Below are 26,642 nucleotides of genomic sequence, written 5' to 3' on the forward strand. Positions count from 1 at the left end.
CTGATTAGAGTCAGATATTCATTATGTTTTTTCATCAGATCCACATCTAGCACATTTTCAAATGCTGCAAAATCTTAAACTTTGCTCTAATTTCCCAATTATATCAGAATTTGAAAGATTAACTTAATCAAGGCAACAGTCAGGGAAACTCATCAGTTAAACATTTACATTGTTTAGTATTTGGCAGACACTTCCAAGGTACATTTTAATAAGTTTGTTGCATGGGAAACGAACCCGTGATCTTGGCATCTGTCAGTTGCTGATTATTGATCCCAAATGTAACTCATCCCACAGGAAAGGGGTTTCTGAATTCCATATGCCAAGATGAAATTTAGGAAAAGTAAGGATGAAGAACCCACTGCACCTGGGCAAGGTAGATATCTGGCCATTTTAATTTTCAGTTTTAAAAGCTTTAATTTAATTTTTCATCGATTAAGATTCATGTGTATATTATCACAGCTTTTTGCTCTCTTTTCATTTTCTCAGTGGCCATTAGGAAGCGATCTAGAGTTCCAGGGGTAATGATCACCCAGTTTGTGGAAGAAATTCCAGCAGGAAAAAGCCACCCTGATTTCACCCGCAAACCTATTGCCCTTACTATTCAGGAAGGTAGAGTAAAGCAGCTCAACCAAACTATACTACATGGCCAAAGTATTTGGACACCTCCCTCTAATTAACATGTCTGGCTAGGCCTCTTAATTTCAGTGAAGACAAATCTTAATGCCATACAATGACATTCTTGAGAATTGTGAGCTTCCAACTTTGTGGTAACATTTTTGTGAAAGACCCTTTTTCTTTTCAATCATGACAATGCCCTTGTGTACAAATCAATGTCCATAGCAAATTATTCACTGAGTCTAGTGTAGAATACCTTGACTGGCATGCACAAAGCCCAGACTTGAACTCCACTGAACACCTTTGGGATGAACTGGAACTCTGACTGTGAGCCAGGCATCATCACCCAACATCAGTGCATGACCTCACTGATGCTTTTGTGTCTGAATGCGAACAAATCCCCTTAGTCATGTTCCAACATCTAGTGGAAAGCCTTCCCACAAGAGTGGAAGCTGTTAGGGTGGATTAATGCCCATGTTTGAATGCTCTACAAGAACATATGGGTGTGGTGCTTGGGTGTCCATATACTTTGACAATATTGTGTGCCTTAGTTCCTGATAAATTATAAAATAAATCTCATGAAAATTGCATGACTGTGGCGACATTTCTGCAAAATGATATTATGTGGCTCCTCACACATATCGGTCATACATTTTCTCCCAAACGGATGAGGTTTTGAACTGAAGGTTGATGGTCTATCAAGTTTTAAATCAAAAACCCCTACCTCTCTATCATAAACTTTAAACCTAAACTTAACCGATGGTGTCATAAAAAGCAATTGTGAGAGGAAAAACTCAACTGCTGAAGCAACCACACCATTTTGTGGTGCTTCTACGACACTTTTGGCTCAGGTGTCGATTTGTGCAAACTCATACACCAGTCCTTTGCATTGCAAGTGCAAAATTCCATCAGTAGAGCTACCGTGCAATTTGATTGCATTTGAACAAGCATATAAATATAATAAGTTACATAAAGAAAACGTCAAAATGTATTGCCTTATTGTATTGCCTTAGTAATGCACTATAGTAAAAGTGTTGTGATGTCATAAAATAGCACTGTGTGAGAAACAGGGAGAAAAACTGATTTGATATGTTAAATGAGCCACATCAAATATTTTTATTTTTTTCAAAACTGTAAGTATAGTAATGTTTCTATGAGACCAGGTTGTAGGTTTTTCAGCAGTACTTAACTGACTGTGTTAACACTTTCACAGGAAAGTTTGGGTTTTTCAAAGCCATTGTCACTGGAGATCCAACACCAACCGTGACATGGGCTCGAAACAATGGAGACATATCTGATCCTGAAAGATATAATGTTTTGAATGATCCAATTACAGGAGAACATCAATTGCAGGTGCTATACTTGTCTGTAACTTGCATAATGGCATTAAACTAGATAAAAAATATTTAGATAGCTATATAGTGTAATCATACAGTAAATGTTAAAAGCAACAACATTAAAATCATATCTCTTGCTTGCATTTTCTTTTGTGCTACTGTTGAAACTATATTAATTGAAACAATATTTAGTAGATGCCCAATGTTGGAGTTGATCAAGCAGACACCTACAAGTGTTTTGCAAATAATGAATTTGGACGTGCTGTGGTCACTGTCACACTCAATGTGATTGAAGGTCAGTAGAACAGAACTTTATAGATCAATGGTGTCATAGTTTTAGAAGTACAAAAATTCCATTTACTTACCTCGGACATTTGTGGCAAGCAACAAGTACAAATAAAACCAGTTAATCAATTTTCAACTCTTTTAATTCTAATAGGTAATCTATGTATGAAGGTAAAATAGTGCCTAAATGATTTGCATATGCAGAGTAAGATTTGTAAAAGCATAAATGAAGTTACAAGCGTGATAGGAAAATTTGCTTGCACAGAGTAAGATTTGTGAAAGCGTTTAGTTCTAGTGGTTCTAGTAACCAATCAAATTAGGTTTTCGTTGACCAGTTTACTCTGACCTGATTGATTTAATAACGAGACAGATAGCATCTTTTTTATATGGCTCAGCATCGTTCCTCTGGGTATCTCTCTTCTCGTAAAAATCTAACTGAAATATTAACACATACACAATTTAATTATATTTACTATTAATTATCATTGGCAAGGCATTTTGGTGAATAGATGGAATTAGCTGGTATCATAGAACTCAAGCTAGAAAACAAATTAATAAAGTAAGCCATATAAAACAAAACTATGTGAACAGATAGATAGATAGTTTACTTATATCATTTTGTTTTTAGAATGAGTTCAGTGATACCAGCAAGTTCCATCCATCCATCCACCCATTTGCCATGCCAATGATAATTTAAAGTAATTAAAATAAAATTAAAATAATGAACAGCAACAAGAAGAAACATTTGAACACCAGATTGAGATTTATATCAATAAATGGTGTCAGCTCAACTTTACACTTGAAATAAAAGAACATGTATGTATTAATATTTTAGTTGAATATTTAAGAGATGAGAGATACCCAGAGGAATGACGCTGAGCCATATGAAGAACAAGCAGTCTGTCATGTTATTAAACCAATCAGGTCAGAATAAACTGGTCCACGAAAACCTCATTTGATTAGTCACTAGAAGCAGGTAGACCTGCCTTCCTCCTTGCGCTTGCATAACTCTTTTCAGTGTGAAATTCGTGCCAAAAGTGTGAGCGCAACTAAGGAAAGACGGAACAGTGTATATCGGATTATTCTGGAAAATATTTATGCCACAAACAAACACAAGTCATTTACATGTTTGCAGTAGTTTATTTTACACATACAGACTGATTCTATGCGGTCAATCCGTTTTGCTGTTCATGACACCCTTTCTTTGCTTGCATATCACTGATTGTAGGCTTGCAATGTTTTTGGCCATGTCTAGGCGTAAAAACAGTGCCAAAAATGTAAGCACGAAAAAATAGAAAGTCAGAAGAATACATACCAAATTTTGTTATTATGCAATTACAGATTCACAGCACATGAATTACACTTATGCAAAGCATTAAAGTATTGCTAATATTTTTTTTTCTTACACTTGCAATTTGATTTACACCTTTACAAACCGTTCTGTGCATAATAATTTAGGCAATATTTTACCTTCATATCTATGTGTTTAATGATTTTAGATATCTTTAATATATGACTTTTTACAAAGCTAATTAATATTCTTTGTTTCAGTCGGATTCAAGAAGAGCAAAGCAATGCAGGAGTCACGATTAGGTCTTTTGGCATTCAAGTCTTGGATAAGTCAAGCAATCAGAAAAAGAAAACATATTTTAAATATGACCACTGTTCATCTAAAGATGAATAGTGTAACTCTATTTCTTTTCAGAACAACAAGAGAAAGCAGTAGCCAATTTAAAAAAGACCCTGAGGACTCGGTAAGTTCATTCTATCATACTAATGATGATACCAGCACACCATGAATAAAGAAAGACTTCATTAACTGTATGTTGAAATGCAAACACATATGTGCCCAACAATGATGGTGGTGCGGAAACCCCAGAATTGAGAAGGTGTGCTCTGATTCATTGAATATTGTTGTTTTTGCAGAGGTGAACGGCAAAAGGAGGAGAGGAAAGATGGAGAAGTTGATGAGAAATTCTGGGAACTGTTGCTGAGCGCTGATAAGAAAGACTACGAGAGCATCTGCGCTGAATACGGGGTGACGGACTTCCGCTGGATGTTGAAGAAACTGAATGAGAAGAAAATGGAGATGGAGAAGCAGCAGTCGCAGGTACAGTGCAAATTATTTCAACAGTCTAAAAACACTACCTACTGTTGAAGTATATTCATTTTAACAATTATTATTATTATTTTTTATTTTTTATTATTTATTTATTTTTATTTTTATTTTTTTTGCCAGGCTTAACTATAGGATCAAACCCATTAAAAACAATTAATGTTGAAATATATAGCCTATACATTGGGATCCAAAAGTCTGAGATCACACTGAAAATCTATTGTTCGAAATTGAAATTAAACAGAAAGGTTAGAGATTATAATATTTAAGATTCTGCAATAATTCTAGGCCATTAATCAGATAAGCAAATTTGTGACACTGACATATTAACTCCTTTGAATAAAAGCTCAGACTGACTTGCTTACACTGAAGCACAAAAGATGCTCTTTGGAACATTCTCAAATCATGCTGAGATAACATGGATCATCAGGTATTACATAAACTCAAGTTCATGCCAGCCCAAATGCAAACTGTCATAAAAGCAAAAGGGAGGACAGATCCAAATATTAAGAAAATTCTGAAATTCATCTATATTGTTCAATTAAACTTTTCAATTGTTTTGCTGATAATATAGTTTAATTATAAAATTGAACTAAAAAAAAAAAAAAATAAATAAATAAATAAAACAAAAAGGCAAAAACACTAATTCACAGGTCTCAGACTTTTGGACTCCACTGTACTGTACCTGCATAAATATTGATTTGTTTACAGGCACATGATGATGTGTGAAATACCTGACCCAGCTCTCTTACTATTTTGGCTTGAGAAGTGCATGCATGTAATGCCTCTGTAAATCTAGCCCTTGAAGTATCTTTTGAAAGTTTGTATATTTTTAACTGGTCTTTCCTCCTACAGTATGTTGAACAGCTCACCAATCTGAGACACATTGAAATTAAGACGCCAGGATGTGCTGAATTTGAATTTGAGATGGACCTTAAGGATTCCAATGCCAGAATCTTCCTATTCAAGGTTAAGAATATAAATTAATTATAATTAAAATTTCTGGCTGGACTAATCATTTTCAAATACTTTATTATACTGTGCACTTTGGAGAGAGCTTTTGTGTCAACTGCGTCTGACAATATTATATAGTAAAAGTAAATATATTGCACAATTTATGCAACAATTTCTGCATTTACGCAAAGAAAACAATGAAAAAAAATATTCTCGATTTCATTTTGTGTCATAGGATGGTGTTCTGGTTCCGTTCAACAATGACACAGATGAGAAGCATTCTTTGCGCCAAGTTGGCAGGAAATTCATCTTTAGTGTTCATGGTCTGAATCCTGAGGATGCTGGATTGTATCAAGTGGATGTTGAGGGGGTCAATGTCTTCTCCACTGACTTCAAAAGTGAGCTTTAAGGATTAAGTAAAATATATCTATACATATCTGGCTTTTTAAAGTGTGATATTAAATGGTTATTTCACCCAAAAATAAAAAGTCTGTCACCATTTACTTAACATATTGTTTCAAGCTCTATATTTCTTAAATGAAACACAAAAGTAAAATGTCCATGCTGCTCTTTTCCACACATATTTTCATTTATGAGGGTGAACTAGCCCTTTAAAATGATTAAAAAATAAATAAATAATAATAATAAATATTTATTTGACTATTAAAAGCTATTTGAGAATGGCTAATATTTGGGAGTTAGTATTCCTTTATTTCAGTAATATTACACTAAATATTTTCTTTGACTTGAATAAAACCAGTTTTAGATGTTACCAATTTAGATGGTACCACATGAAGTACAATATTTGTTCAAACATTTTATAGCGTATCCAAAATTTAGGAAAACAAACCAAATGATCTGTATCTCTGCAGTTCCAATGGTGGACTTCTTGGTGAAGATTCAGGAAGTGAAGGCTGTGGAAAGACAGGATGCAGTGTTTGAGTGTGTCTTATCTGCTCCGCTCCCTAAGATCTCTTGGGTGGGAAAAAATGTTTCTCTGGTACCTGATGAAAAGTATGACATCACTGTCTCTGAGGATATGCTAATCCATAGGCTGGTGGTGAAGGACTGTATGCAGGTGGACAAAGGCATCTATGCAGCTATGGCTGGAATTAAGTCTTGTAATGCCTGGCTGATAGTGGACCGTAAGATAAAATTCAGACATTATCCACACACATATATATATATATATATATATATATATATATATATATATATATATATATATATATATATATATATATATATATATATATATATATATATATATATATATATATATATTATTTTATTTTTATTTTTTTCCGGATGAACTGATACACATGTTAACGTGCAGATCCACACCTATGAGAAATATACATTAACTGATATCATGACACGTTCAACTCCCAGTCCAATGATTATGTTTTATTATTTGAAGGTCTGCTTCAGCAGATTTGATTCATGAATTCATTTAGAATCCTTTATTCACATTACAGTCACATGTTTCTTCTTAAAGCAACATGATTAAGTTGCATAATAGTAAACTAATTGATTGCTCAATTATATAGTTTAAATATGGACCAAACTCTCAAGCACTCATAAACGATTAATAATTTGAAATAGCAAAACTGACCATTTGAATAAAATGATTCTTTGAGATAAATCCAAATGAATAAGCAGCACAAAAGGATTGTTCACAATGGCCATTTAGGTCCACTATATCATTGAAAGCAAGAAGTACATGCGCAGCGCCATGTAGACATTCTGCAAGTTTTCCACAGAAGGGCCAGAACATTAACACCTTATTCCTATGTTTGTCTGCCCTTGAAACAGCTGACCCTGATCCAAACAACAGGGGCAAGAAAGCAGCCCGCAAAACCACCCAAGCAGGAGGGGGTGGTGCAGACCTGGTCAAGATTGCGGCGGAGCAGCAGGAGAAGCTGCAAAAGGAGCGGGAGGAAAGGATGGAACAGCTGAAGCAGATACAGTCTGAGGAGGCCATCGCCAAAGAAGAAGAGCCACCAGAACTGCCAAAACCAAAAGCTAAACCTCAGCATAAACCCAAGTCTAAACCAGAACCAAAGCCGGACTCTGATAGCATAGCAGAAGAACCAGAACCTGAGCCAGAAGTGGAGGAGGAAGATCCAGAACCTGATACAGAGAAAGCTGCTCCACCACCTCCAGAGGAAGAGAAACCCTGTGAGGAGCCAAAAAAGAGAGTGAGGACTGGGCCCTTAGTCCCAGACACCGTAATCGGTAAGATGGGTGTACTGATTTACTGTAGTAACCAAAAGGTCATAGCATGTTTTACCATAATGGACCACTTTTAACTCTTAAGAATACTTTCAACACTGTGCACTGGTGTGCACAACACTAGTCACTACCCAATTTCCATAATTCCATTTGGAATTTCAAAGGTTTGATAACTTTACTATTATTCTAAATTGTGGAAAATTTCAATTATAAAAAATTAGTAAGTGTGTCCAAACCTTTGACTGGTAGTGTACAATAAGTGTAAATGCTTATGGAGAAACACCAACCTTTGATATGTTGTCAATATACCTGTTGTTCAGACCCAGGAGTTCACTTCATCAGTGGGCTGTCAGATATTTATGCCATCATTGGTCAGACAGCTGAACTGGTGTGCAAGCTAAGCCGTGAGAACTGTGATGGCATTTGGTATAAGGATGGAAAAGAGGTAAACAGTGAAAACAAAAACTATCAGTAAACTAAACATATAATGCTAATTTATAATGCTCTGAACTCTAGTCTAAGACTTATCTACACCATCTGCAACAGTAACACACCTATATTTAAAAATGAGAAAATAAAAAATCCTCTGAAAAATTGTAAAGGATAAAGAGGATTTATTTACACAAGATCTAGAGAAGTGATTGTGGTTAGTAAGTAATAACCTTGCTGAAATATCTGTTTAGATAACAGCCACAGATGATCTGAAGATCATCAAAGATGGGGCATTTCATAAACTAATCATAACTAACTGCACAGATGAGGATAATGGAAAGTATCGATTTGAGGCAGATGGACGTAAAACGGAAGCAATATTGGTTGTGGAAGGTAATTTTCATTAATCACTGATATAATTATGTCAAACACATAAGTACTTGAGATGACTGTGATAAATGGAATAACAAAATACTTTGTTTATTGTATACTATTATTTCAGACCCACCAAGACTGAATCCAGATGACTTGGCTAAGTTCTCAGAGCCTGTGATCATTAAGGTTGGCCAAAATGCAATTTTCAAACTAGACTTTGTGGGTCGTGAGCCAATGAAAGTGCAGTGGTATAATGAAGGTGAGGAGCTTCTTGAGGATAACCATGTCAAGATTGAAAGGGTTTCCAGTCACAGTCGCCTATTACTTGTGAAGTGTCAACGCAAAAACAGTGGAGAAATAAAGCTCAAGCTCAAGAATGAGTTTGGAACCATTGAAGCCCTTTCAAGACTGATTGTTCTAGGTTGGTATATGAAGGCCCATAATATTCTGTACTGTTTTTTAATGCAGTAAACACTGATTTAATGATTGACTACAGTGAAATCAACCATTTCTTAATGGAATTTGTTAATATAATCCAACTTATCTATAAGACATTTGTATACACCACTTTGAACAACAAAGACCAACAGTACTTACAGTAGAATGTCTTCCTTGAATTGCAGGTAAACCCACCAACCCATTGGGACCTATTGGGGTAATAGAAGCATCAGCATCCTGTGTGGAGTTCAATTGGAGGCCCCCAAAGGATGATGGAGGTTCTCCTATTATAAACTACAACATAGAGCGTAACCAAATTGGACGCAACACCTGGACAAAGATTGGAAATATCCCTGGAGAGCCCCATTACAAGGACACTGATGTGGACCATGGAAGAAGGTATTGCTATCGAATCAGGGCTATAACTGCAGAGGGGACCAGTGACAGTTTTGAGACAGAGGACATCCAGGCTGGAACCAAAGGTGTGATATCAATTTACATATCTATTTTAAGTTTGTAAAAGTGTAAGTTTGGATCTAATTAATCTCTCACATTCTTGGATATGATTAAGAGTTAACTGAATTATGGGATAACCTCTAATGATTATTATTAGGATAACTTAAAAGTGACTAATTTGTTACAGCATATCCTGGACCACCCTCTACACCCAAAGTGGTCAGTGCCTTCAAGAACTGCATCACTCTGTCATGGTTTCCTCCAGCCAACACTGGTGGAACCAACATTGTTGGCTACAACATGGAGAAACGCAAAAGGGGCAGTAACATATGGGGTCAAGTGAACCCCTCTGACCAGCCAATCAAAGGTTATTGTCTTGTGTAGAAAGAAAGTAATTTCTTCAAAAGTTGAGCTTTTACTAATGCCTATTTCAACCATTGTCCTCCTCAAGGCAAACAGTATGATGTAAAAGATGTTGTTGAAGGAATGGAATATGAATTTCGTGTGTCAGCCATTAACTTTTCTGGTGCTGGAGAACCAAGCACACCCTCAGAATTTGTGATGGCCAGAGATCCTAAAAGTAAGTATATGGTATTCCAAAAATTAGCATAATTTGTTTTAAGAATTATTATGATGTAAGGTAAAAGATGGTATAAATCTGCTTATTTAAAACACAAAGAAACAAGAAGCCAGAAAGAGAAATATTTAGAAAACTGAACTAAACTGAGCTTTGCTTTGCACTTTAATCTGTGATTTTAGAACCTCCTGGTAAAGTCATTGATCTGAAAGTGACCGATTCAACCTATACCTCATTGTCTTTGAATTGGACTAAACCAAAGGAAGAGGAGGGGGTCCAAGATGAAGCTAAAGGGTATTTTGTGGAATTAAGGCCAGCTGAGAACACAGAGTGGGGTCGATGCAACTCAAACCCTCTCATTTCAACTTCCTATACAATTCTTGGTCTTAAATCTATGGCAATGTACTGGGTAAGAGTGGTTGCAACCAATGAAGGAGGTGATGGGGAACCCCAAGATCTGGACAATTACATAATTGCCATGCCCCCACCTGGTATAAAATTAATATACATTTTAAAATATATTATTATTGCTGTTGCAATCTCTGCTATCTAAAACAGGTATTTTATAATTAAAAGAAACATGAATTCTTGAACTCTTCTCTTTTCAGTACGGCCAAATTTCACCGATTGCAAAATGAAGAGCTTTATGGTTGTGAGAGCTGAAAATTCTGCTAGGATCAACATAAATTTTGAGGTATCGCAATGTCTGTTACAGTTCAAAATGTTGGTGTTACTGTTATGTACGAAACAGACCTTTGCTTAACCCTTTACCTACAGAATTTAAAACACCAAAAAAAATAATCTCATTGGCAGGCATCCCCTATGCCAACTATAATCTGGCTGAAAGATGGAATGCCTGTGTCCAAATGTGTTACTGTGAGCAATACAGATGGGACATCCCAGCTCCTAATTCCATCTGCTCAGCGTTCTGATACTGGGATCTACACCATCATTGTCAAGAACATTGTAGGTCAGGAGACGTTCAGTGTTGAAATCAGAGTTACAGGTGAGATATCAGTAAGTGTATCAGGTCTGAAACATAATTATAGTGATTTCACCAAGAACGACTCTTGTTGGTCCTTGAACAACATTCCTGTGAACCTATCAGATTTTATCAAATACATCTAGACACTCTTTTGAAAGTTCCTAAAATATACTACTCCATGGATTCCATTTTGAAAGATCCCAAGAGAGCTACCTTTTTGAAAGGGTTCCCTAGAGGTTTCTTAAGGATACTGCCAGTGTGGAAAACTAATAAAACCAAAAGGTGTGCATTAAGCCTATTTTAATTTTTAACAGTGTAGTGTTAGGCTTAGGGCTGTTCAAGCTTCAACAACATTCTTATCAACCGTGACAAGATTGCAAGGGTAATTAATGGTTAGGGTTGGGATTAGGACAATGTTTGTTTGAGAAGAATGTTTTTTCAGGACCAACAAAAAATGTTGACCGAGGAACATTTCCTATTTGGCAAAACCAGCAATATAATACTGATTAATATTATGGATTGTGTGGATACCTGCCATGTTTACAGATGACCCCAAACCACCTGGTCCAGTGGAGCTGGAAGAAAATGTCCCTGGCACCTTGACAGTTTCCTGGGACTCATCTCCTGATGAGAAACGGGATGATCACCTGCACTACATAGTAATGAAACAGGACTCCATCAAACGCACCTGGCAGACAATGGCTGAGCGTTTGTTTAATAACAACTTCACAGCTGTTAACATCATGCCAGGAAGGGAATATAACTTCCGTGTGTATTCCAAAAATGACATAGGGCTCTCGGAACCATCCGAGTCCCAAACATGGGGAGTTGTAAGGAAGAAAGGTGAACTGGCTTATGCAATCTATTTAAGCTCACTCTTGATGAAGAATAATGAATCTACTCTTTCAGATTCTTGCTCTATTTAGCATATATTTAAGCAGTTTTACACAAGTAAGAATGACGTTTTACTGTTTATCAGTATCAGTATTGAATATTGTGCTGATATTCAGTACAACACCTAAGCCGCAGGTGTATTATTTCTTTTATTCAACAATCCTATAAACAAGAAGTTAATATCAAGTAACTTACATTTCAGACAAAATTTGGCCAGTTCGCATATTGTAATAGTTCCAAAAGAAGCCAAAGCATCAAGCTTTGCTTGTCACCAAGCAATGAGCAGTGAGTGGAGTGACAACAATTCCCTCAAAGTGTTTTGCAATCATCCGATTTTCAATAAACCTTCTCCCTGCTCCGCTTCCACTCCGCAACATTCATATACTAAGGTCTGGAACGCTGCTAACACAGACAAAACAAGTAAAAAATTTTTTAAAAAAAATACGTGTCCCATTGCTGTTATACTACTGTATATATGAACACTTTTGGAAAGCCTTTTGGCTAGTGAAATTAGAGGACCGGAACTAACTGTTAACTTTTCCTATATCCTGCAGAAAAGTTCAGTCTTAACTTTGCCCCATCCAAACCCTGCAACTTTGATGCTGCACCCATCTTCACGGTTCCACTGAAGACACACACTAGCCCAGAGAAATACGAGTGCTACATGAGCTGTGCGGTGAGAGGCGACCCCACTCCCCATGTCACCTGGTACCGTAACAACGTCAGCCTCAACACGAACCCCAACTACTACATTTCTAACACCTGTGGTGTCTGTTCCCTGCTTATTTTGACAGTCGGAGCCAAAGACAACGGAGAGTACAAAGTAGTGGCGGAAAACTCTTTAGGCCGTGCTGAATGCACGACACAGCTGAAAATCCGAGGTATGTTGTTAGAACGTGTGAAATGTCTGTGCCTAAGAACTTTGTTAAAACTTTCATCACAATGGTTTTAATACCAGCTGTAGTTTGTTGCTGGCTTAGACTATATGCCAAGGGTTTGAACTACATTTACATTTATGCATTTGGAAGACGCTTCTATCCAATGCTACTTGAGGTGCATACAAGTGCCATTCTCCTGGTGTGAAAAGTATTGAATATACAAGTTTGAAGAATAATTTCTGCTTTGTCTTTTTCAGAGTGAATTATCTGTGTGACATCTTGAAGCAACTCATCTTCATTTAAAAGATGTCAGTGGAAATGAAAATCAGGACTAAGCATTTTTAATTTATTAATGTGAACTGCTCATGTATGATTTGATTATGTCTTAGATACAGCATTTTGTTCTGCTAGGAGAGTTTATGCAAAAATAAAATAAATAAATAAAAAAATCAGTTGATCATTGTGTGCATTCGTGTATCTTTGTCATTAGTGATGTAAACAAAATACAGTATGAAATAAAATGAGTGCATTAAACATTATAGACTATGAAGTTCATCAAACTTACAGCATAAAGTCATGAATTTATGGCATATATTGGTCTCCATCTAAAGTCCTTTTTATCTTATTATTAGAACCAGTATCCTTATACTGAAATGTTTTATGTGACCCCACAGGGGCAAAGGTTTTGAACTCTTAAAAGTGAAAACAACTAATATTTGCTCTTAATAGCTAGTAAATCTGCTTGCAAATGTCAGTGTTGTGCAGTAACTTTCCTTGTAAATACTGTATTTGAAGTTGGCTATAAACCATGATCATAAAGAATCCCTCCACTCTGACAGGAAGGAATGCTGAAATCTCCCCTATGGTAGAAAACATTTCCGAAATCAGTGGAAAATATGTTACTCTGAGGCATTTTCAAATAAATGTCACAAATGTAAAAAAAACATAAACATGTTTTATTTATGATAGGCCTGCTGTTGGTTCTGGCTTTATAGTCTTCCATTATTAACTTTCTTCTACATGGACAGGCGCGCATGTTGGTAGTAAAAGGGAAATGTACAAAACTGGTATAGCAGGTGTCTGGGTTCGCATGTACTAGGGTGAGAGAGCGACTGGGTCAAGTTTAAAGAGGACAGCTGGTTATGGATCTGCAGACAGGGATATGGCCTTTAGTAGTTCACCGAACACTAAGTGGTCATATAGGAAGATCTGTCAAGAGACAGCAGACATGGCAACACTTTACAACAAAAAGAGAGAAAACAGACACAATCTGTGATATCCAGCACTATTATATCACATGAAAATATTACATGGCCCTAACAATGTTTCCTGCTGAATCATAGGGCCTGGCAATAAATGCTTTCAAAGACATCTAACTTCTTGCATATTCACATTCTAGGCTCGAGTACACATGCAGACCCAACCCACCCAGCAAAAAATAATTGAAAAGACATTGAAAAGACAACTTTGCCTGACGTCTCAACAACGTTGATATTTGGTTGAAAAGTGAAAAGGCGTCTTTTTCAGGCTGTTTCAACATCAAGACATACAGGAAAATGCTTAGATTGATTATGTACTGAACTAGGAATAAAGTGCTCCATTCAAACGGACCAACTTCATACTACAAACCCAGCTGCCTCAGAAATCCAGTTTAACTACAATGTGCTAGCTAGGCTAACATGGTACTATAGCTGCTAATGGAAACCTAGCTTCTTCAGCTTACCTTGCTACTGATTAGCTCGACTAAACTTCAGTCAAACACGCATTTCTGTATTATCCAAATAAATTATAATTACTTAATACTTACCCAGTTCAACGTGTGTCTGTGTCTCTGTCTCCGTCGTTCTCGGTTTCATAATGTACGTTAGAGAGTGAGAGTCTTGTCCGCCTTTTTTCACTACCCCCGCCCTTCTCTTCCACCATGCCCACCTGCAACTATTTTGAATTTTGAGTGACCAGTCAGTCAAAACAAGCCACTCTGGCATTCTGTACTGCTATCACCCAAAATTCATATCCTCTCTGTGTGTGCGCATGCGTGCGTGTCACATTTTATATTTCATAACGACGTTCCACATTTCATAATACATTTTATATTAAAACGCAGTATCGTCAAGTTATTTGTGTGGCATATTTTAAATACATATATATATGTATGTATATACTGTTTTTGAACAGCAGTAATTATGTTCAAAAATGTTCAGAAAGACTAAACTGGGTTTAGTGTACACAACACAACACACGTTTTCATCGAGGTATAATTCCCCACTTGTTGCAATGTGATCTTATTTTGATGGCTGTATTAGGGCTATATGTGGTCCGAAACAGACGTCCATCTTGGGATAAATTTAGACCAAATCAGACAAAAGAAAGCCCGATTTTCAACGACTATTTTTGGGCTAACTTAAGGCCATGACGGGCCGACAATTAGCCCAAAAAACAACATCCATATGACGTCTGGTGCTTGGTGGGAAGTACTGACATTTATTTTACCCTTCCTAAAATATCCATCGCTCTAACTGTGTATGCACATTACAGTACATACATACAGTATTAAAACTTGATTCCTTATTTTGGAGATGGCTAATCACAACTACTCTTCCACAGTGAGGTCAACTGTCATTTACATAATCACACTGTCCTTAGCCGTGTTGGTGGCTGCTACAGTATAATTTATTAATGAACCAGTCACAGTCCTCAGGTCACACTTATAAAGTGAAAGTGGGTGCGCGGTCCAAACTGAGTACACGTCATGATGTAATTTGCCATTAGTCCATTAATGTATCTACAGAAATGAATCCAAAATCGGACACTCAAAAGAAAAATGAGCAGAGAAAGAGCAGGAGGTAGCAGACAATTTATTAGTTTTTTACAGAAGAAAAGTGAGCCATACCTGTCAACGTAGCTACTGCTGTGAATATTTGTTTGATATTCATGTAAACATGGTCCAAAATCAACACCTGGCATGTGCCAAATGCGAGGGAAAAAACGCTTTTGGCGAGAAAATAAAATGGAAATATTCACCAGGTGGTAGGTAACATTATTAGCAACTGCATCATTACATGCTTTTCATTAAACAGTGAACAACAATCAGATGCTTAAAGAATATGTGAGGAACAAAATCCTCAGATACCGTTGTCTATTTAAAGAGACAGTACCGATGTTCTGAGTATCAATGTAAATAAATGTAAATGGAACAATTTATGCATGTAAACAATAAATGTAATAAATATATATGCAAAATAATAAATGTAGTTTCAAGACATTTATTGATGGAATATAATGAATTTGACCATTTTTCAAAAGCTAAAATGCAATCAATATGATGAAAAACTGACAAAATATAATTTGTAAAAGTAATATTTTCAAATTGTACCAAGAAGGTTACAAGGTCTCTTCATAATTAACAGCATGAACTGAGAAATCATTTATTTTATATATTTAAGTTAAATGGAAATTGTAACCAAAATATACCTTTAATCTAGAAACCTGTAACAATACCCAGGCTAGCCCTAATTTTAAGTTAATTTTGGACCCTGTGTAAATATCAGTTAGCAAGTTAAGACTTTCTAAAACTACCTGAGAGCAGAAATGTCTCAGGATAGACCGAACAACATTGCACTCTTCTCATTTCAGAAATGTTATGGTGACTTTGCCAACAAGAAAACTCATAAATGTATACATGTATAATTTATTTTGTTAGTAGGCTTTTTTTTTAAACATATATATATATATATATATATATATATAATATTTTGCTTGATTCAAATAACATATGCATTTGAAAATAACATTTTGTGAATTAGCACTGTTAAATATCCATCTAAAATGTTTATACTGGATATTCTCCCCACCACAAACTTAGATTGGTCAGGGGGCCCTAAAATAGTTTTGTGCCCGGGACACAACATTTTTGCTACGCCCCTGAGTGCACATCCACTATTGTTTTTGTTTTGTTCACATTCTACTCCTGTTGTTTCCCGTGGATTTCATCTACTTCTAGCACTTCTGCGTGACTTTAACAGCTCAAATGTGGGTTTTGCCACCTTGTGGACCCACTACTAAATGCAAATTATTCCAGGTGAATGCGCAAAGACGTGCGTTTAGAAAAATCAGGCTGTGTTCATTCAGTGATCGAGCACTATGCTGATGATGAAAGCTGCATCACCCGTTCTGTAGAGTGTTCGCATCGGACTGAAGTATACTTTGTGCTTTTTTGTGTGATTTGAGCTAAAGCAGCAGAACATGGTGGTGGGGGTGGGGGTTGCAGCTTAAAGCATTTAGCCATGTTTCAATTGGTCATGGTATTAATAATGGGGGTGGGGGGGTAGGGGTTGTACACAGCTGTACTAGCATGACATGCCTAGACTTTTATGAATATAGCTTCCGAGCAACTCCACTTGCCTTAAAAGGATTTGCTGGTAGTAAGTTTCCTTTTCCTAAAAATATTAATGTGAAAAATCTATCCAAAAAATATTGATTCTTGGAATGAGAAAAATATGGATACAGAAGGTAAAATATTCCCCCAACCATCCTCCAGTTTTGGCCCCTAAGGTGCCCTTTATCAAAAGTGATGTTCATCCTCTCCTGACAGTGATCAGAATGTATCGGTTTTCCTGCTGGGGACCTTAAAAACACTTGTCACTACTTTTTGCTGCCTCTAGCTTGTGGTTCATTCAAATAAATTTGGTTTCACTGGAAGGAGTTTCCAGCTAATCTTACCTGTCCTTATGTGAACCTGGTGCTTGGCATCTTAGGGACAGCTTAATGAAATTAATATATTGGATTTGCTGTGATGATTGATACACTATACCTAAATGTAAACCCTAATCTACTCTGCTAAAACTTGGACATCGTCACCAAATCTGATTTATGACGGGTAATTAAAAAATAACTTATTGCACCTCTCTTTTCTCATGAAATTATAAAATGAGCCTTTTGGATGTGAGCCATTATAATTGCCAACACTGAGAGACTCCAAAGTGGCAGTTAAAAACAAACTTAAAGCAAGAGTTTAACAGCAATAACCTTGAGGTTTACAAAACATTGTATAGCCCTGTTATGAAACCACTGATGAGACCAGCGAAAAAAAAAAAAAAAAGGCTTTGGTTGAAGGATGTGACTGAAGGTTTCTGGATTGAATAAAATGATCTAATGTCCTGATTATACTCTAAGCAAAACTATCCATACTGCCTTGTTTGGCTGCCATTGAAAAACTGGACTGGTATATGCTGTTTACACTTTCAGTGAAATTCTGACTCATTGTTGAGTTATTGTTTGATGTGAAAAATGAGCTACAAAGTTCAATTTAGATGATAAACCATCCATGTTACAGCAGAACATAGCAGAAAAGTGATATAACTTAATATGAACACATGTTACATTTACATAACACCCTGTGACAATGTAAACAACAATATACTGTACATTTATTTTCATATGAAAGAGGAATGTACAATAAATTATGACCTTATTCATAAACAGAGGCAGAAGATATTTGTGTTTAAATTTCACATAAATTGATTTGCCACATTTGATTAAATGGAACAATTTACGTAAGAATGGATTCATTTACACACATTTTTTTCTGCTCGTGTTTCATGAATACATGTATATAAAATCTATATAAATGTACTGAATAACTTACTAGAGAAAAATGCTAGGTTACATTGATAATTACAGCTGAATTGCACAACACACTTTTTAATTGCCCAATTCATGAGTATAAGAGCCATTTTACGGCCATAAGTGCAAAATACAGCCTGAAGGTGTATGCTTGAGTCCTAGACTTGTCAAACTTTTATTTCAAGCAAAACACCTTGTTGATCTCTTTTTCAACCTGTGATTAAAGCATGCTATTGCTTAAGCACTGATTTGAGCATTATGCATTGAGTCACTTATGGGTCAAAGATATGTGTGGCTCCATTACGTGATTCTCTTTTATGTTTTATTTTGATGTCACTCAGATAAGTATAAATAAGACTTTAGCACTCTAAAAATTACATTACTATATGAAATAAACATTTTATCACACCCAAGCTCCTGTATGCTCTCCTCCCCTGCCTGTAGGGGGAGCCATCTCACTAAATGTGGTGACCTTCCCTGGCAGTTACTGGGGGAGTTAAGGGACAATGCTATTAAATTCTTGAAGGATTTATTAGGTTTATGAAACACTGTCCTGGACAATCAGACTGTTATGCAGAGCTTAGCGAGATGACTTTATTTGGCTCTTGGTAAATTAATTACCAATCTACTGTTGCCCTGTATATTGCTAATAACTGTTGCCAAGTCACTGTGGAAAATAATTGGTTTTGACAGCTGGTCAATATCTTAAGCAGCTTTAGTACTTGCAGGAGTCCAGGAACAATGTTGCTTTTACTCTCAAACTTAGTTTGTAAGTTTTGCCATTTGCAGTCTCGGCCAACAATAGGCAAGTTAAGTTTTGAACTTTATCAACTAACAATCAGAAACTAAGCAAAACTAAAACAATGAAATCTAAACATTAATAAATGAATGAGTCAAAATGTATCACCTGTTTGTATATATAGTGGATTTGCACAGTAGGTACATGTTAATTTGATCAGTCACGTAAATAGGGAGATAGAGGAACCTGGTCTAATAGAATCATTCTACTATAACTACATTTTGATAAAATGAGTTTCAAGTGCCTCGTTCTATGTCTAAATGTTTTCTGGTGAAATAAACACTAGAGGCACAACAACAAAGAGTTTTATCCACTTTCACTCAAATTACGAGTAAAACGGTAGATTAACACTTCTTATTAACCGCTTATTTTTCGCTCTGTTCCTCACACAACACTATCTTACGTGACTGAAACATTTTGTCTTTTATTATAATGCATGATTTCAAAGACGACACATTTTAACACTTACATTACATAATCAACTACGTTTACAAGCTTATTCAAGTATGACTAAGTTGTGCGGTCATGCAACTACTAGAATGTTGGACTTTGAACGCAGAAGACCCGGGCACAGGAATCGAGTCATCAATAAAAGTACCGAAAATGTTTAACTATCTTTTAACTAGGTGTGGGGTTTAGGGTAAGGGTGTCTGTTTTGTTCACATCACATTTGCTTTCATGACACTATCGGTTAGGTTTAGATGTAGGATTTAAGGCAGGGAAGTCGGTTTTGTTTATTTAAAACTATAAAAGAAGATGAGGTTTTTAAGGTTAATGCTCTATCACCTCATATTTGCTTTTTATTGTAATATTGGTTAGGTTTTGGTTAAAGGTTTAAGTAAGGGAGGGAGGTTTTATCCATTTAAAATTCCATAGAGCATTAAAAAAAAAAAAACACTGTCCTGGACAATCAGACTGTTTATATATAATATATAATAATATATATAACATTGAATAATATATATATATATAACAAAAAAAAATATATATATATATATATATATATATATATATATATATATATATATATATATATATATATATATATATATATATATTTTTTTTTTTTTTTTTTTTTTTTTGGGGGGGGGGGAGAATATTTAACTTGCTTTTAATGCCACACAGTGGATATTTCTCCTCTAAACTGCAGCAATACATGTAATTTCATTTTGCTAAAATTTAGCCACAGACAGCCACATGAGATCAGGCTGTGATAGTGTGTGTATTATTTTTTTCATGACTTCAATCTGCAATCAATTTAAATACATCATCATCATCATCATCATCATATACATTTCAAAAATATTTAATATTAAAGGAATGTTCCGTGTTCAATACAAGTTAAACTCAACAGAAAGGCATAATCAGGCCCGGTTCCAGATTAAAATCACTGAGGGTGCTTCTGAAAATAGTGGGGGTGATCTGTATAAAGTGGAGATGTATCATAATTACAATTTCTTTTTTTTTTTAATAGATTAAATCATGTTTAAATGCTACTTAATGTAAACGCAAGTTTGTTTTTTAATGTACATTTAATATTTTACTGTTTAATTTATTGCTTCAGGGGTTTTTTCCCCATGATCTGTCGCTGAAAATGACAGATTTGGACATACTGATTTGCAAAATCATACACGTTTATACGTTTTGATGCAGCAGTTTGTGCATGCACAAAATGCAAGGATTTTTGTGTGTTTGCTGGTATTCAAGAAAATCTGCTTGCCAATTTACAGTATTAGTCTTACATATTCAATTGAGCAGGGATGTGCAATTATTTGGTACTGGGGCCACATCAGCCATTAAGTAGAACATGGAACATAGAAGATAAAAAGTTCTGCATAATTTTATCTTTAAAGCCCAGACATGCACTCAATGTATGATGCACAATTTTCTGAAGTGTATACTGATGGGACCATTTTGTGATTGCTTGACGTTTTGCTGCTATACTTTCTATCATGTGTTGGTAAAACTGAATAAAGGCTGAATAAAATGATTAATTTATTATTTTACCATAATTCAATGCAATGGTAATTTTGTATTCAATTTAAAATTCTATATCAGGAGTCTGGTTTAAAAGTAAAAGAAAATATTCAGGAAAGAGATTCTAAAAGCTTATTATAATGTTGGCCACAAAGTGGACCCGTTTACTTGTTTTATTCTCAGAACATTATCAACCTGTTTACAGGCTCATGGGTCATGATGTGGGTCTTGTCAATGTTTGGCACCCCATTCAGCACACCACTGAATAAAACAGGCTGCATGACACTGATAAATGATTACTGCCAGAGTAACATTCACATACAGGTGTGAGGGACTTCAGCATTTTACAAATAACACAAAGAATAAATATATTCTTCTGTCACTTGGTTTTACTCGCATGTCCCCTCCGTGCACTATTGAGTGCTAAGTTGTTGTTTGTTTGTTTTTTACAGAGAAAGAGTGTGCACTCACATGTATGATTGCCAGATTGCATAAATTAAGTATGACATAAGGTGAAAAATTTCCAATTTGTGCACGTATAAATCTCTGATTGGGGTGTTGCATATATTATCTGGCAACCCTGAGCATATTAAAAGCTTGTGGATGCGCGATAGGTCCAGAAGCCAGATAAATGAAAGATCTAATAAAAAACGTTCATGATAAATCAACCCACGAGCAGCAGTTTGCTCTGGTCTACAATTGAGAGTAAGCTAAGTTTCATTTGAGGGTGCTTAGCACCCTCAAGCACCCCCGTAGAACTGGGACTGGGCATAATGTTGATTACCACAAAAATTGTAATGTCAGAAAACGATGTAATGTCAACAAACCCTAAAAACCTAAAATGACTGTAAATATTATGATTTAAACTACTTAACTGCTCAAATGACACACAAGTTTTAACAGAAGAATTAATGCAAGTGCTTTTAAAAATTATAAGCTTAAAGAGCACCTATTATGGTTTTTCAAATATTACCTTTCATGTAGTGTGTTATATGCTGTTTGTGAATGTAAAAAAGTCTGCAAAGTTTCAAAAATCAAAGTGCATGACAAATGGAGTTATTGACTCCCAAAAGAAAGAACCGATTCTGAACACCTGAAAAGAGTCCTTAGTTATTCCACACTTACTTCCTGTACTAACCTATGTAATTTGGTAACAAAAAAAACCCGCCTCTGGTCTTCATTGGCTGCTCGCGATCAGCTTTGACCCGCCCTCAAACACTACACTAAGTGGTGGACCAGTCACAACAGACTGGGACATTTGACCAATCAGAGCAGAGTAGGCTCTCTGAAATGAGGAGTTTAGAATAAATCCCTTAGAACGGATCATTGAACGAGTCGTTTCTGACACTGGGGAAAAAAGGTAATGCTGCAATTTAAATTATGAGCAAATTAAAGTGTTTTTTGACCTTGGATGTATGTAAATCTATTGTATGAGACCTTTAAAATAAAATTAGGCACGTTTAAAAACCATAATATGTGCTCTTTAAAATTTCTGTTTAAACCCCCGCAAAATTGGCCATTTTCCCCATTCACTTCCGTAAGTGCCTCACTGTAACTCAGATTGTTTTTCTTTTTTTAAAGAAAAGGAGGAACAAGTCGAAATCAATTTTTGTGGTAATCAACGTTATGCCACAAATGCTTTCAATTGAGCTTGACTTGTATTGAACCCGGAACATTCCTTTAACAATGATGTATTGTACATAGAATTTTAACATTTATAAAAGATGTATTATGCATATTTTAAACAAATTAATATTAATTAAATTCAATTATTAACTTCGTAAATGTCCAGTTCCATAAATAATTAATCTTAGCTGTTGAGACTGTTAAGAGCAATTGTCTTGTTACAGTTTGTAACTTCAGATATGCACATTGTATTTACTTGTGTTTTCAGACTAGTTGGTGTCCTTGATATATGACTTTGGTAAAAAAATTAAAAAAATAAAAAAACTACGTTTTGTTTTTATCATCTTTCTGTAATCTCAAGCAAAGGATTCGGGAGTCAGTTGCTAAAATTATTCAAACGAACTCACTTTGGAGTTGAAAATCATGAAATACTTTTACCACCTTAAGTCTTTTTAAGACATTTTGGCTCTGTTCCAAAGACAAGTGAGCTGTCTTGCTGTCTACTGCCTACTTAGGCATCTCTTTTGTTGAGTTTAGCGTTAACATGTTGCTAATTCCATGATACTCTAATAAGCATAAAAATACATAGCACATGCAAATATTGCGTTGAATGGTACATTTTCAGTTAAAACTGTCAGTTATACCAAATGTTAATATATTTGTATTGAACATCACCAGGCATCACATTCGTTAATAAATTTCCAGTTTTTGTTATTTTATTTTTTTTATCAATTTCTATCGAGAAATAAGCATCATAGCTACTAAATATTTGCTTGGTTATCTCTAAAGCTCACTTGAATTTGTTTTAGCTTATTAGACTGTCATTATGGTGCCTTGGCAGACTGCCTGAAACCAGTGTCCTTACGAGGTACCTTCATGCATAAGACGCTGCCTGTGAAGTCACTGACTGACTGTGCAGTGAGGCAGCAAGGCAGCTGCCTTAACTTTCGGAAGCAACCAATGTCCTTGCCAAGGCCAGCCAAGAGCATGTGTGGCAGGTGATTGGGGTTAACATTAGCATGCTTAACGGTCCATGTGGGCCCATAAAAACTAACCTCTACTGCATCAGGCATCTGATCTCAAATGTGTTCTGTCAGAGGACTACAGATTAGCACTGTGTCCAGGTGGATTCAGAAGCCAAATGTGTAACCATGTATGTTTGATAAAAACCAAGATTAACACTATATTAACAAGCCAAACAATATCTTCTCCACAGTCACTGTAAAACAACTTCAGAAAGATAATCTTATATCACTCTTACCCAACTTTTCCATTATTGATATTACTCTAATAAAATATTCAGTTCATGCCATAATGCGAGAGCTTTCTGCATAGCAAGTTCAGTATGCGAAAAGAGATGCAGAGTTGCTAAGATTTAGAGAAGGATTTAGAGGAATGTTTTTCTTTTTTTTTTGAGAGAGAGAGAGAGAGAGAGAGAGAGAGAGAGATTAATTTTTGCATCTACTTACAAATGTTTTTTAAGGGCACCTCTAAGTCAGTCTTTCCGAGCAGTCAAGGAAAAGCAGAAAGTGCAAATAAATCACATAGTGATTTATTAGAGCATAATGGTATTTACGGTGGGACGATCATGTTTATATGTGGCATGTGACCTATCAAATGACTGCATAACCTGCTGTAAGACCAAAACGGCCAGCCTAGGGAATCCTATAATGCCACACATACAAGGACATTTTATAATACTTGAGATGCATAAATCAAAATCTTAATATATCTTTATTAGATATTCCTGATAGGTCAAAAGCAGGGTTAAGGAGTGTGATGGAAAGTGTACCAGTCTAGCATGTAAAACAACTACTGTAATTTTTTAAACTGAGATATAGCTGTAGATAAACAAATATTTTTATTTATAGTTTTACTTATGATTTCATTTTGCTGAAAAAACTGCTTAAACCATACAGTTTAAGTTGGTTTGCTAGTCTTAGTTGTTTTTTTTTTTGTTTTTTTTTTTTTTTTTTCAGTCTGGTCAAGGTGATCTACAGTTGGTTTAGCTGGTCAACCAAACTTGGCTGATTTAAGGTGTTTTTTCTTTTTTCCTTTTCTTTCAGAAAAATTCCTTACTACCACCACCCAAAAAAGAATAAAGAAAACAGAAATAATAATTAAAAAATACACATACGATACACTTCCATACAAAAATTAATATATCTCTTTGACCACAGGAATAGTTTAACCCAGTTTATTTTTTCATAAACAAAAGAAAGCTATAGGTTTTTCATAAACTACTTTTCAGCTTTCTACCGTGTTGTCAATATAAGAGCAAATGTTTAAAAAATTAAAGCACTCATGACTCTCTCAGGACAAAGCGGCATACTGCCCGCAACAACTCTCTAAATAGAAATTTCCACATTGCTTGAAGAGTTGAACAAAGTCTCATTTGCTTTTCTGACCTACGTTTCAGAGGATGCACTCAGCAAGATCAGAGATCACTCAAAACCTGTCAGCATTGCACAACACAGTGATATGTGTTGAACTCCATTTAATACTCAGGCCAAAATATGAATGACACCTGCTGACTTCTCCCTTCATTGGGGACAACACAAATGATGAGAGTCAGACAGGGCGCCTGTTTAATTAAATGTCACTCACAAATGTCACCTGGCTCAGAGCCTTGTTCAAAAATACTGTATATCACACCACCAGGTAATGGATAGCTTTTTAACTGTTATGAAGACTTTGTTTGTCTTATACACCCCCAAAATTCCATCAAAAAGGGTCAAGTGCCCCTTCATCAACACCAAACCTGCATTTCTTAAACTTAATATTATATTGGATATTAGCATTGATATTATTAAAATGGGCATTATTACGAATCAACTAAAAGCAGTCAATACTGTAGGTGGAAAACAAACAAACTGTCATTTTCTGCATATCGCGGCACCATTTTGTAGCACTCTTCAGCCATTCGTGGCCCATTCGGCATAACGCAGCGGCCTGTTTCAGCTGTATCAACCCCGTGTCGCGGCCGGCCCACCAGGAAAAGTCCCGGTTCTACCTATGGCCAGTCTGCCCCTGGCTGTGAAAAAAAACCAAAAAAAAACAAAACATATTGCTTATGCCATCCTTTCCTGTTTTTACGCTGTTGTCTGCGACGAATGTCTTCAGATTTGGATACTGCCTTTATGAAAACATAATCTTACCTAGATACTGCCTTGATGTAAACATATAATTTCTAGTATTACACTATCGGTAGCGCTAGAGCAAAAGGTGACCATGATTGAAATGATACAAAAACATCAGTTTGAACAGTTGGGTCTGAATTTTTTTTAACGTTTTTATAAGTTTGACCAGGCAAATTCTAAATCTTTGCATCCACCCCCTGGAACCTGCTTAAGTACTCCCTGGGGTGCATGTACCCATGGTTGAGAATTACTGCCATACACTGTCTGGCCAAACTAGTGGTCGCACTTCAGTCATGCTGAGATTTGCACCTTGAGAGTGAATTTGGACCCTGTTCAAAAGACAGATGATATTTCAATGAATCATCAGCACAGCAGGGGTTTGTAACTACATGGAAGGTGCTAGAAAAATATTGTCAACAGATGTGATACTTTAAATTTATGCTGAGACCTTAGTGATCAAGTGATCTGGAGAGAATCTTGAAATGCAGAGGTTTAAAGGTGAATGATTTATAGACTGAGAACTTGATTAGTGGAGGTACAGAGGGCATGTTTTGTGGTTATGGTATTAAGATTAGCCCCCATATTTACCTGCTTGATGAACAAGTTTGAGGCATAAAATCACTCGGAAAGCCTACAGAAAACACTTTGCATTATAAATAGATTTCAGAACCACTTGTGTCATGGCCATACCAAGGTTTATTGTGCCAAGTGGATTTTGAATGTGACTTTCAAACTGTGACTTTGGGTTGTCTAAAACGGTGTGGCAGAAATCACGCATTAATGTCTAAATTTGGTCAATCCAATCGAGTTGCACATCTGCCCACCCCCATGTCACTGAAATCATTTGACGTTATCATTATCAAAATGCCAGCTTCTCTTTTCCATACATTGAAAAGGCATG

At 35.8% G+C, this 26,642-nt stretch overlaps 1 protein-coding gene across 1 annotated transcript; it reads left to right on the forward strand.

Annotated features, from left to right (window-relative positions):
* Positions 1-324: 324 nt before the first annotated feature.
* On the forward strand, positions 325-12,839 carry LOC127446400 (immunoglobulin-like and fibronectin type III domain-containing protein 1). The gene is made up of 23 exons (XM_051707308.1): positions 325-373; positions 487-609; positions 1,829-1,968; positions 2,148-2,247; positions 3,789-3,830; positions 3,952-3,991; positions 4,164-4,347; positions 5,209-5,322; positions 5,543-5,705; positions 6,180-6,452; positions 7,123-7,545; positions 7,863-7,987; positions 8,226-8,367; positions 8,477-8,770; positions 8,973-9,269; positions 9,431-9,610; positions 9,695-9,823; positions 10,003-10,311; positions 10,429-10,514; positions 10,634-10,826; positions 11,352-11,648; positions 12,254-12,580; positions 12,835-12,839. Exons 1-23 carry the CDS (start codon positions 325-327, stop codon positions 12,837-12,839), a joined length of 4,035 nt encoding a protein of 1,344 aa, XP_051563268.1.
* Positions 12,840-26,642: the final 13,803 nt, after the last annotated feature.

Source organism: Myxocyprinus asiaticus, chromosome 9 (genome assembly GCF_019703515.2).
Source record: "Myxocyprinus asiaticus isolate MX2 ecotype Aquarium Trade chromosome 9, UBuf_Myxa_2, whole genome shotgun sequence".
Lineage (NCBI taxonomy): Eukaryota > Metazoa > Chordata > Actinopteri > Cypriniformes > Catostomidae > Myxocyprinus > Myxocyprinus asiaticus.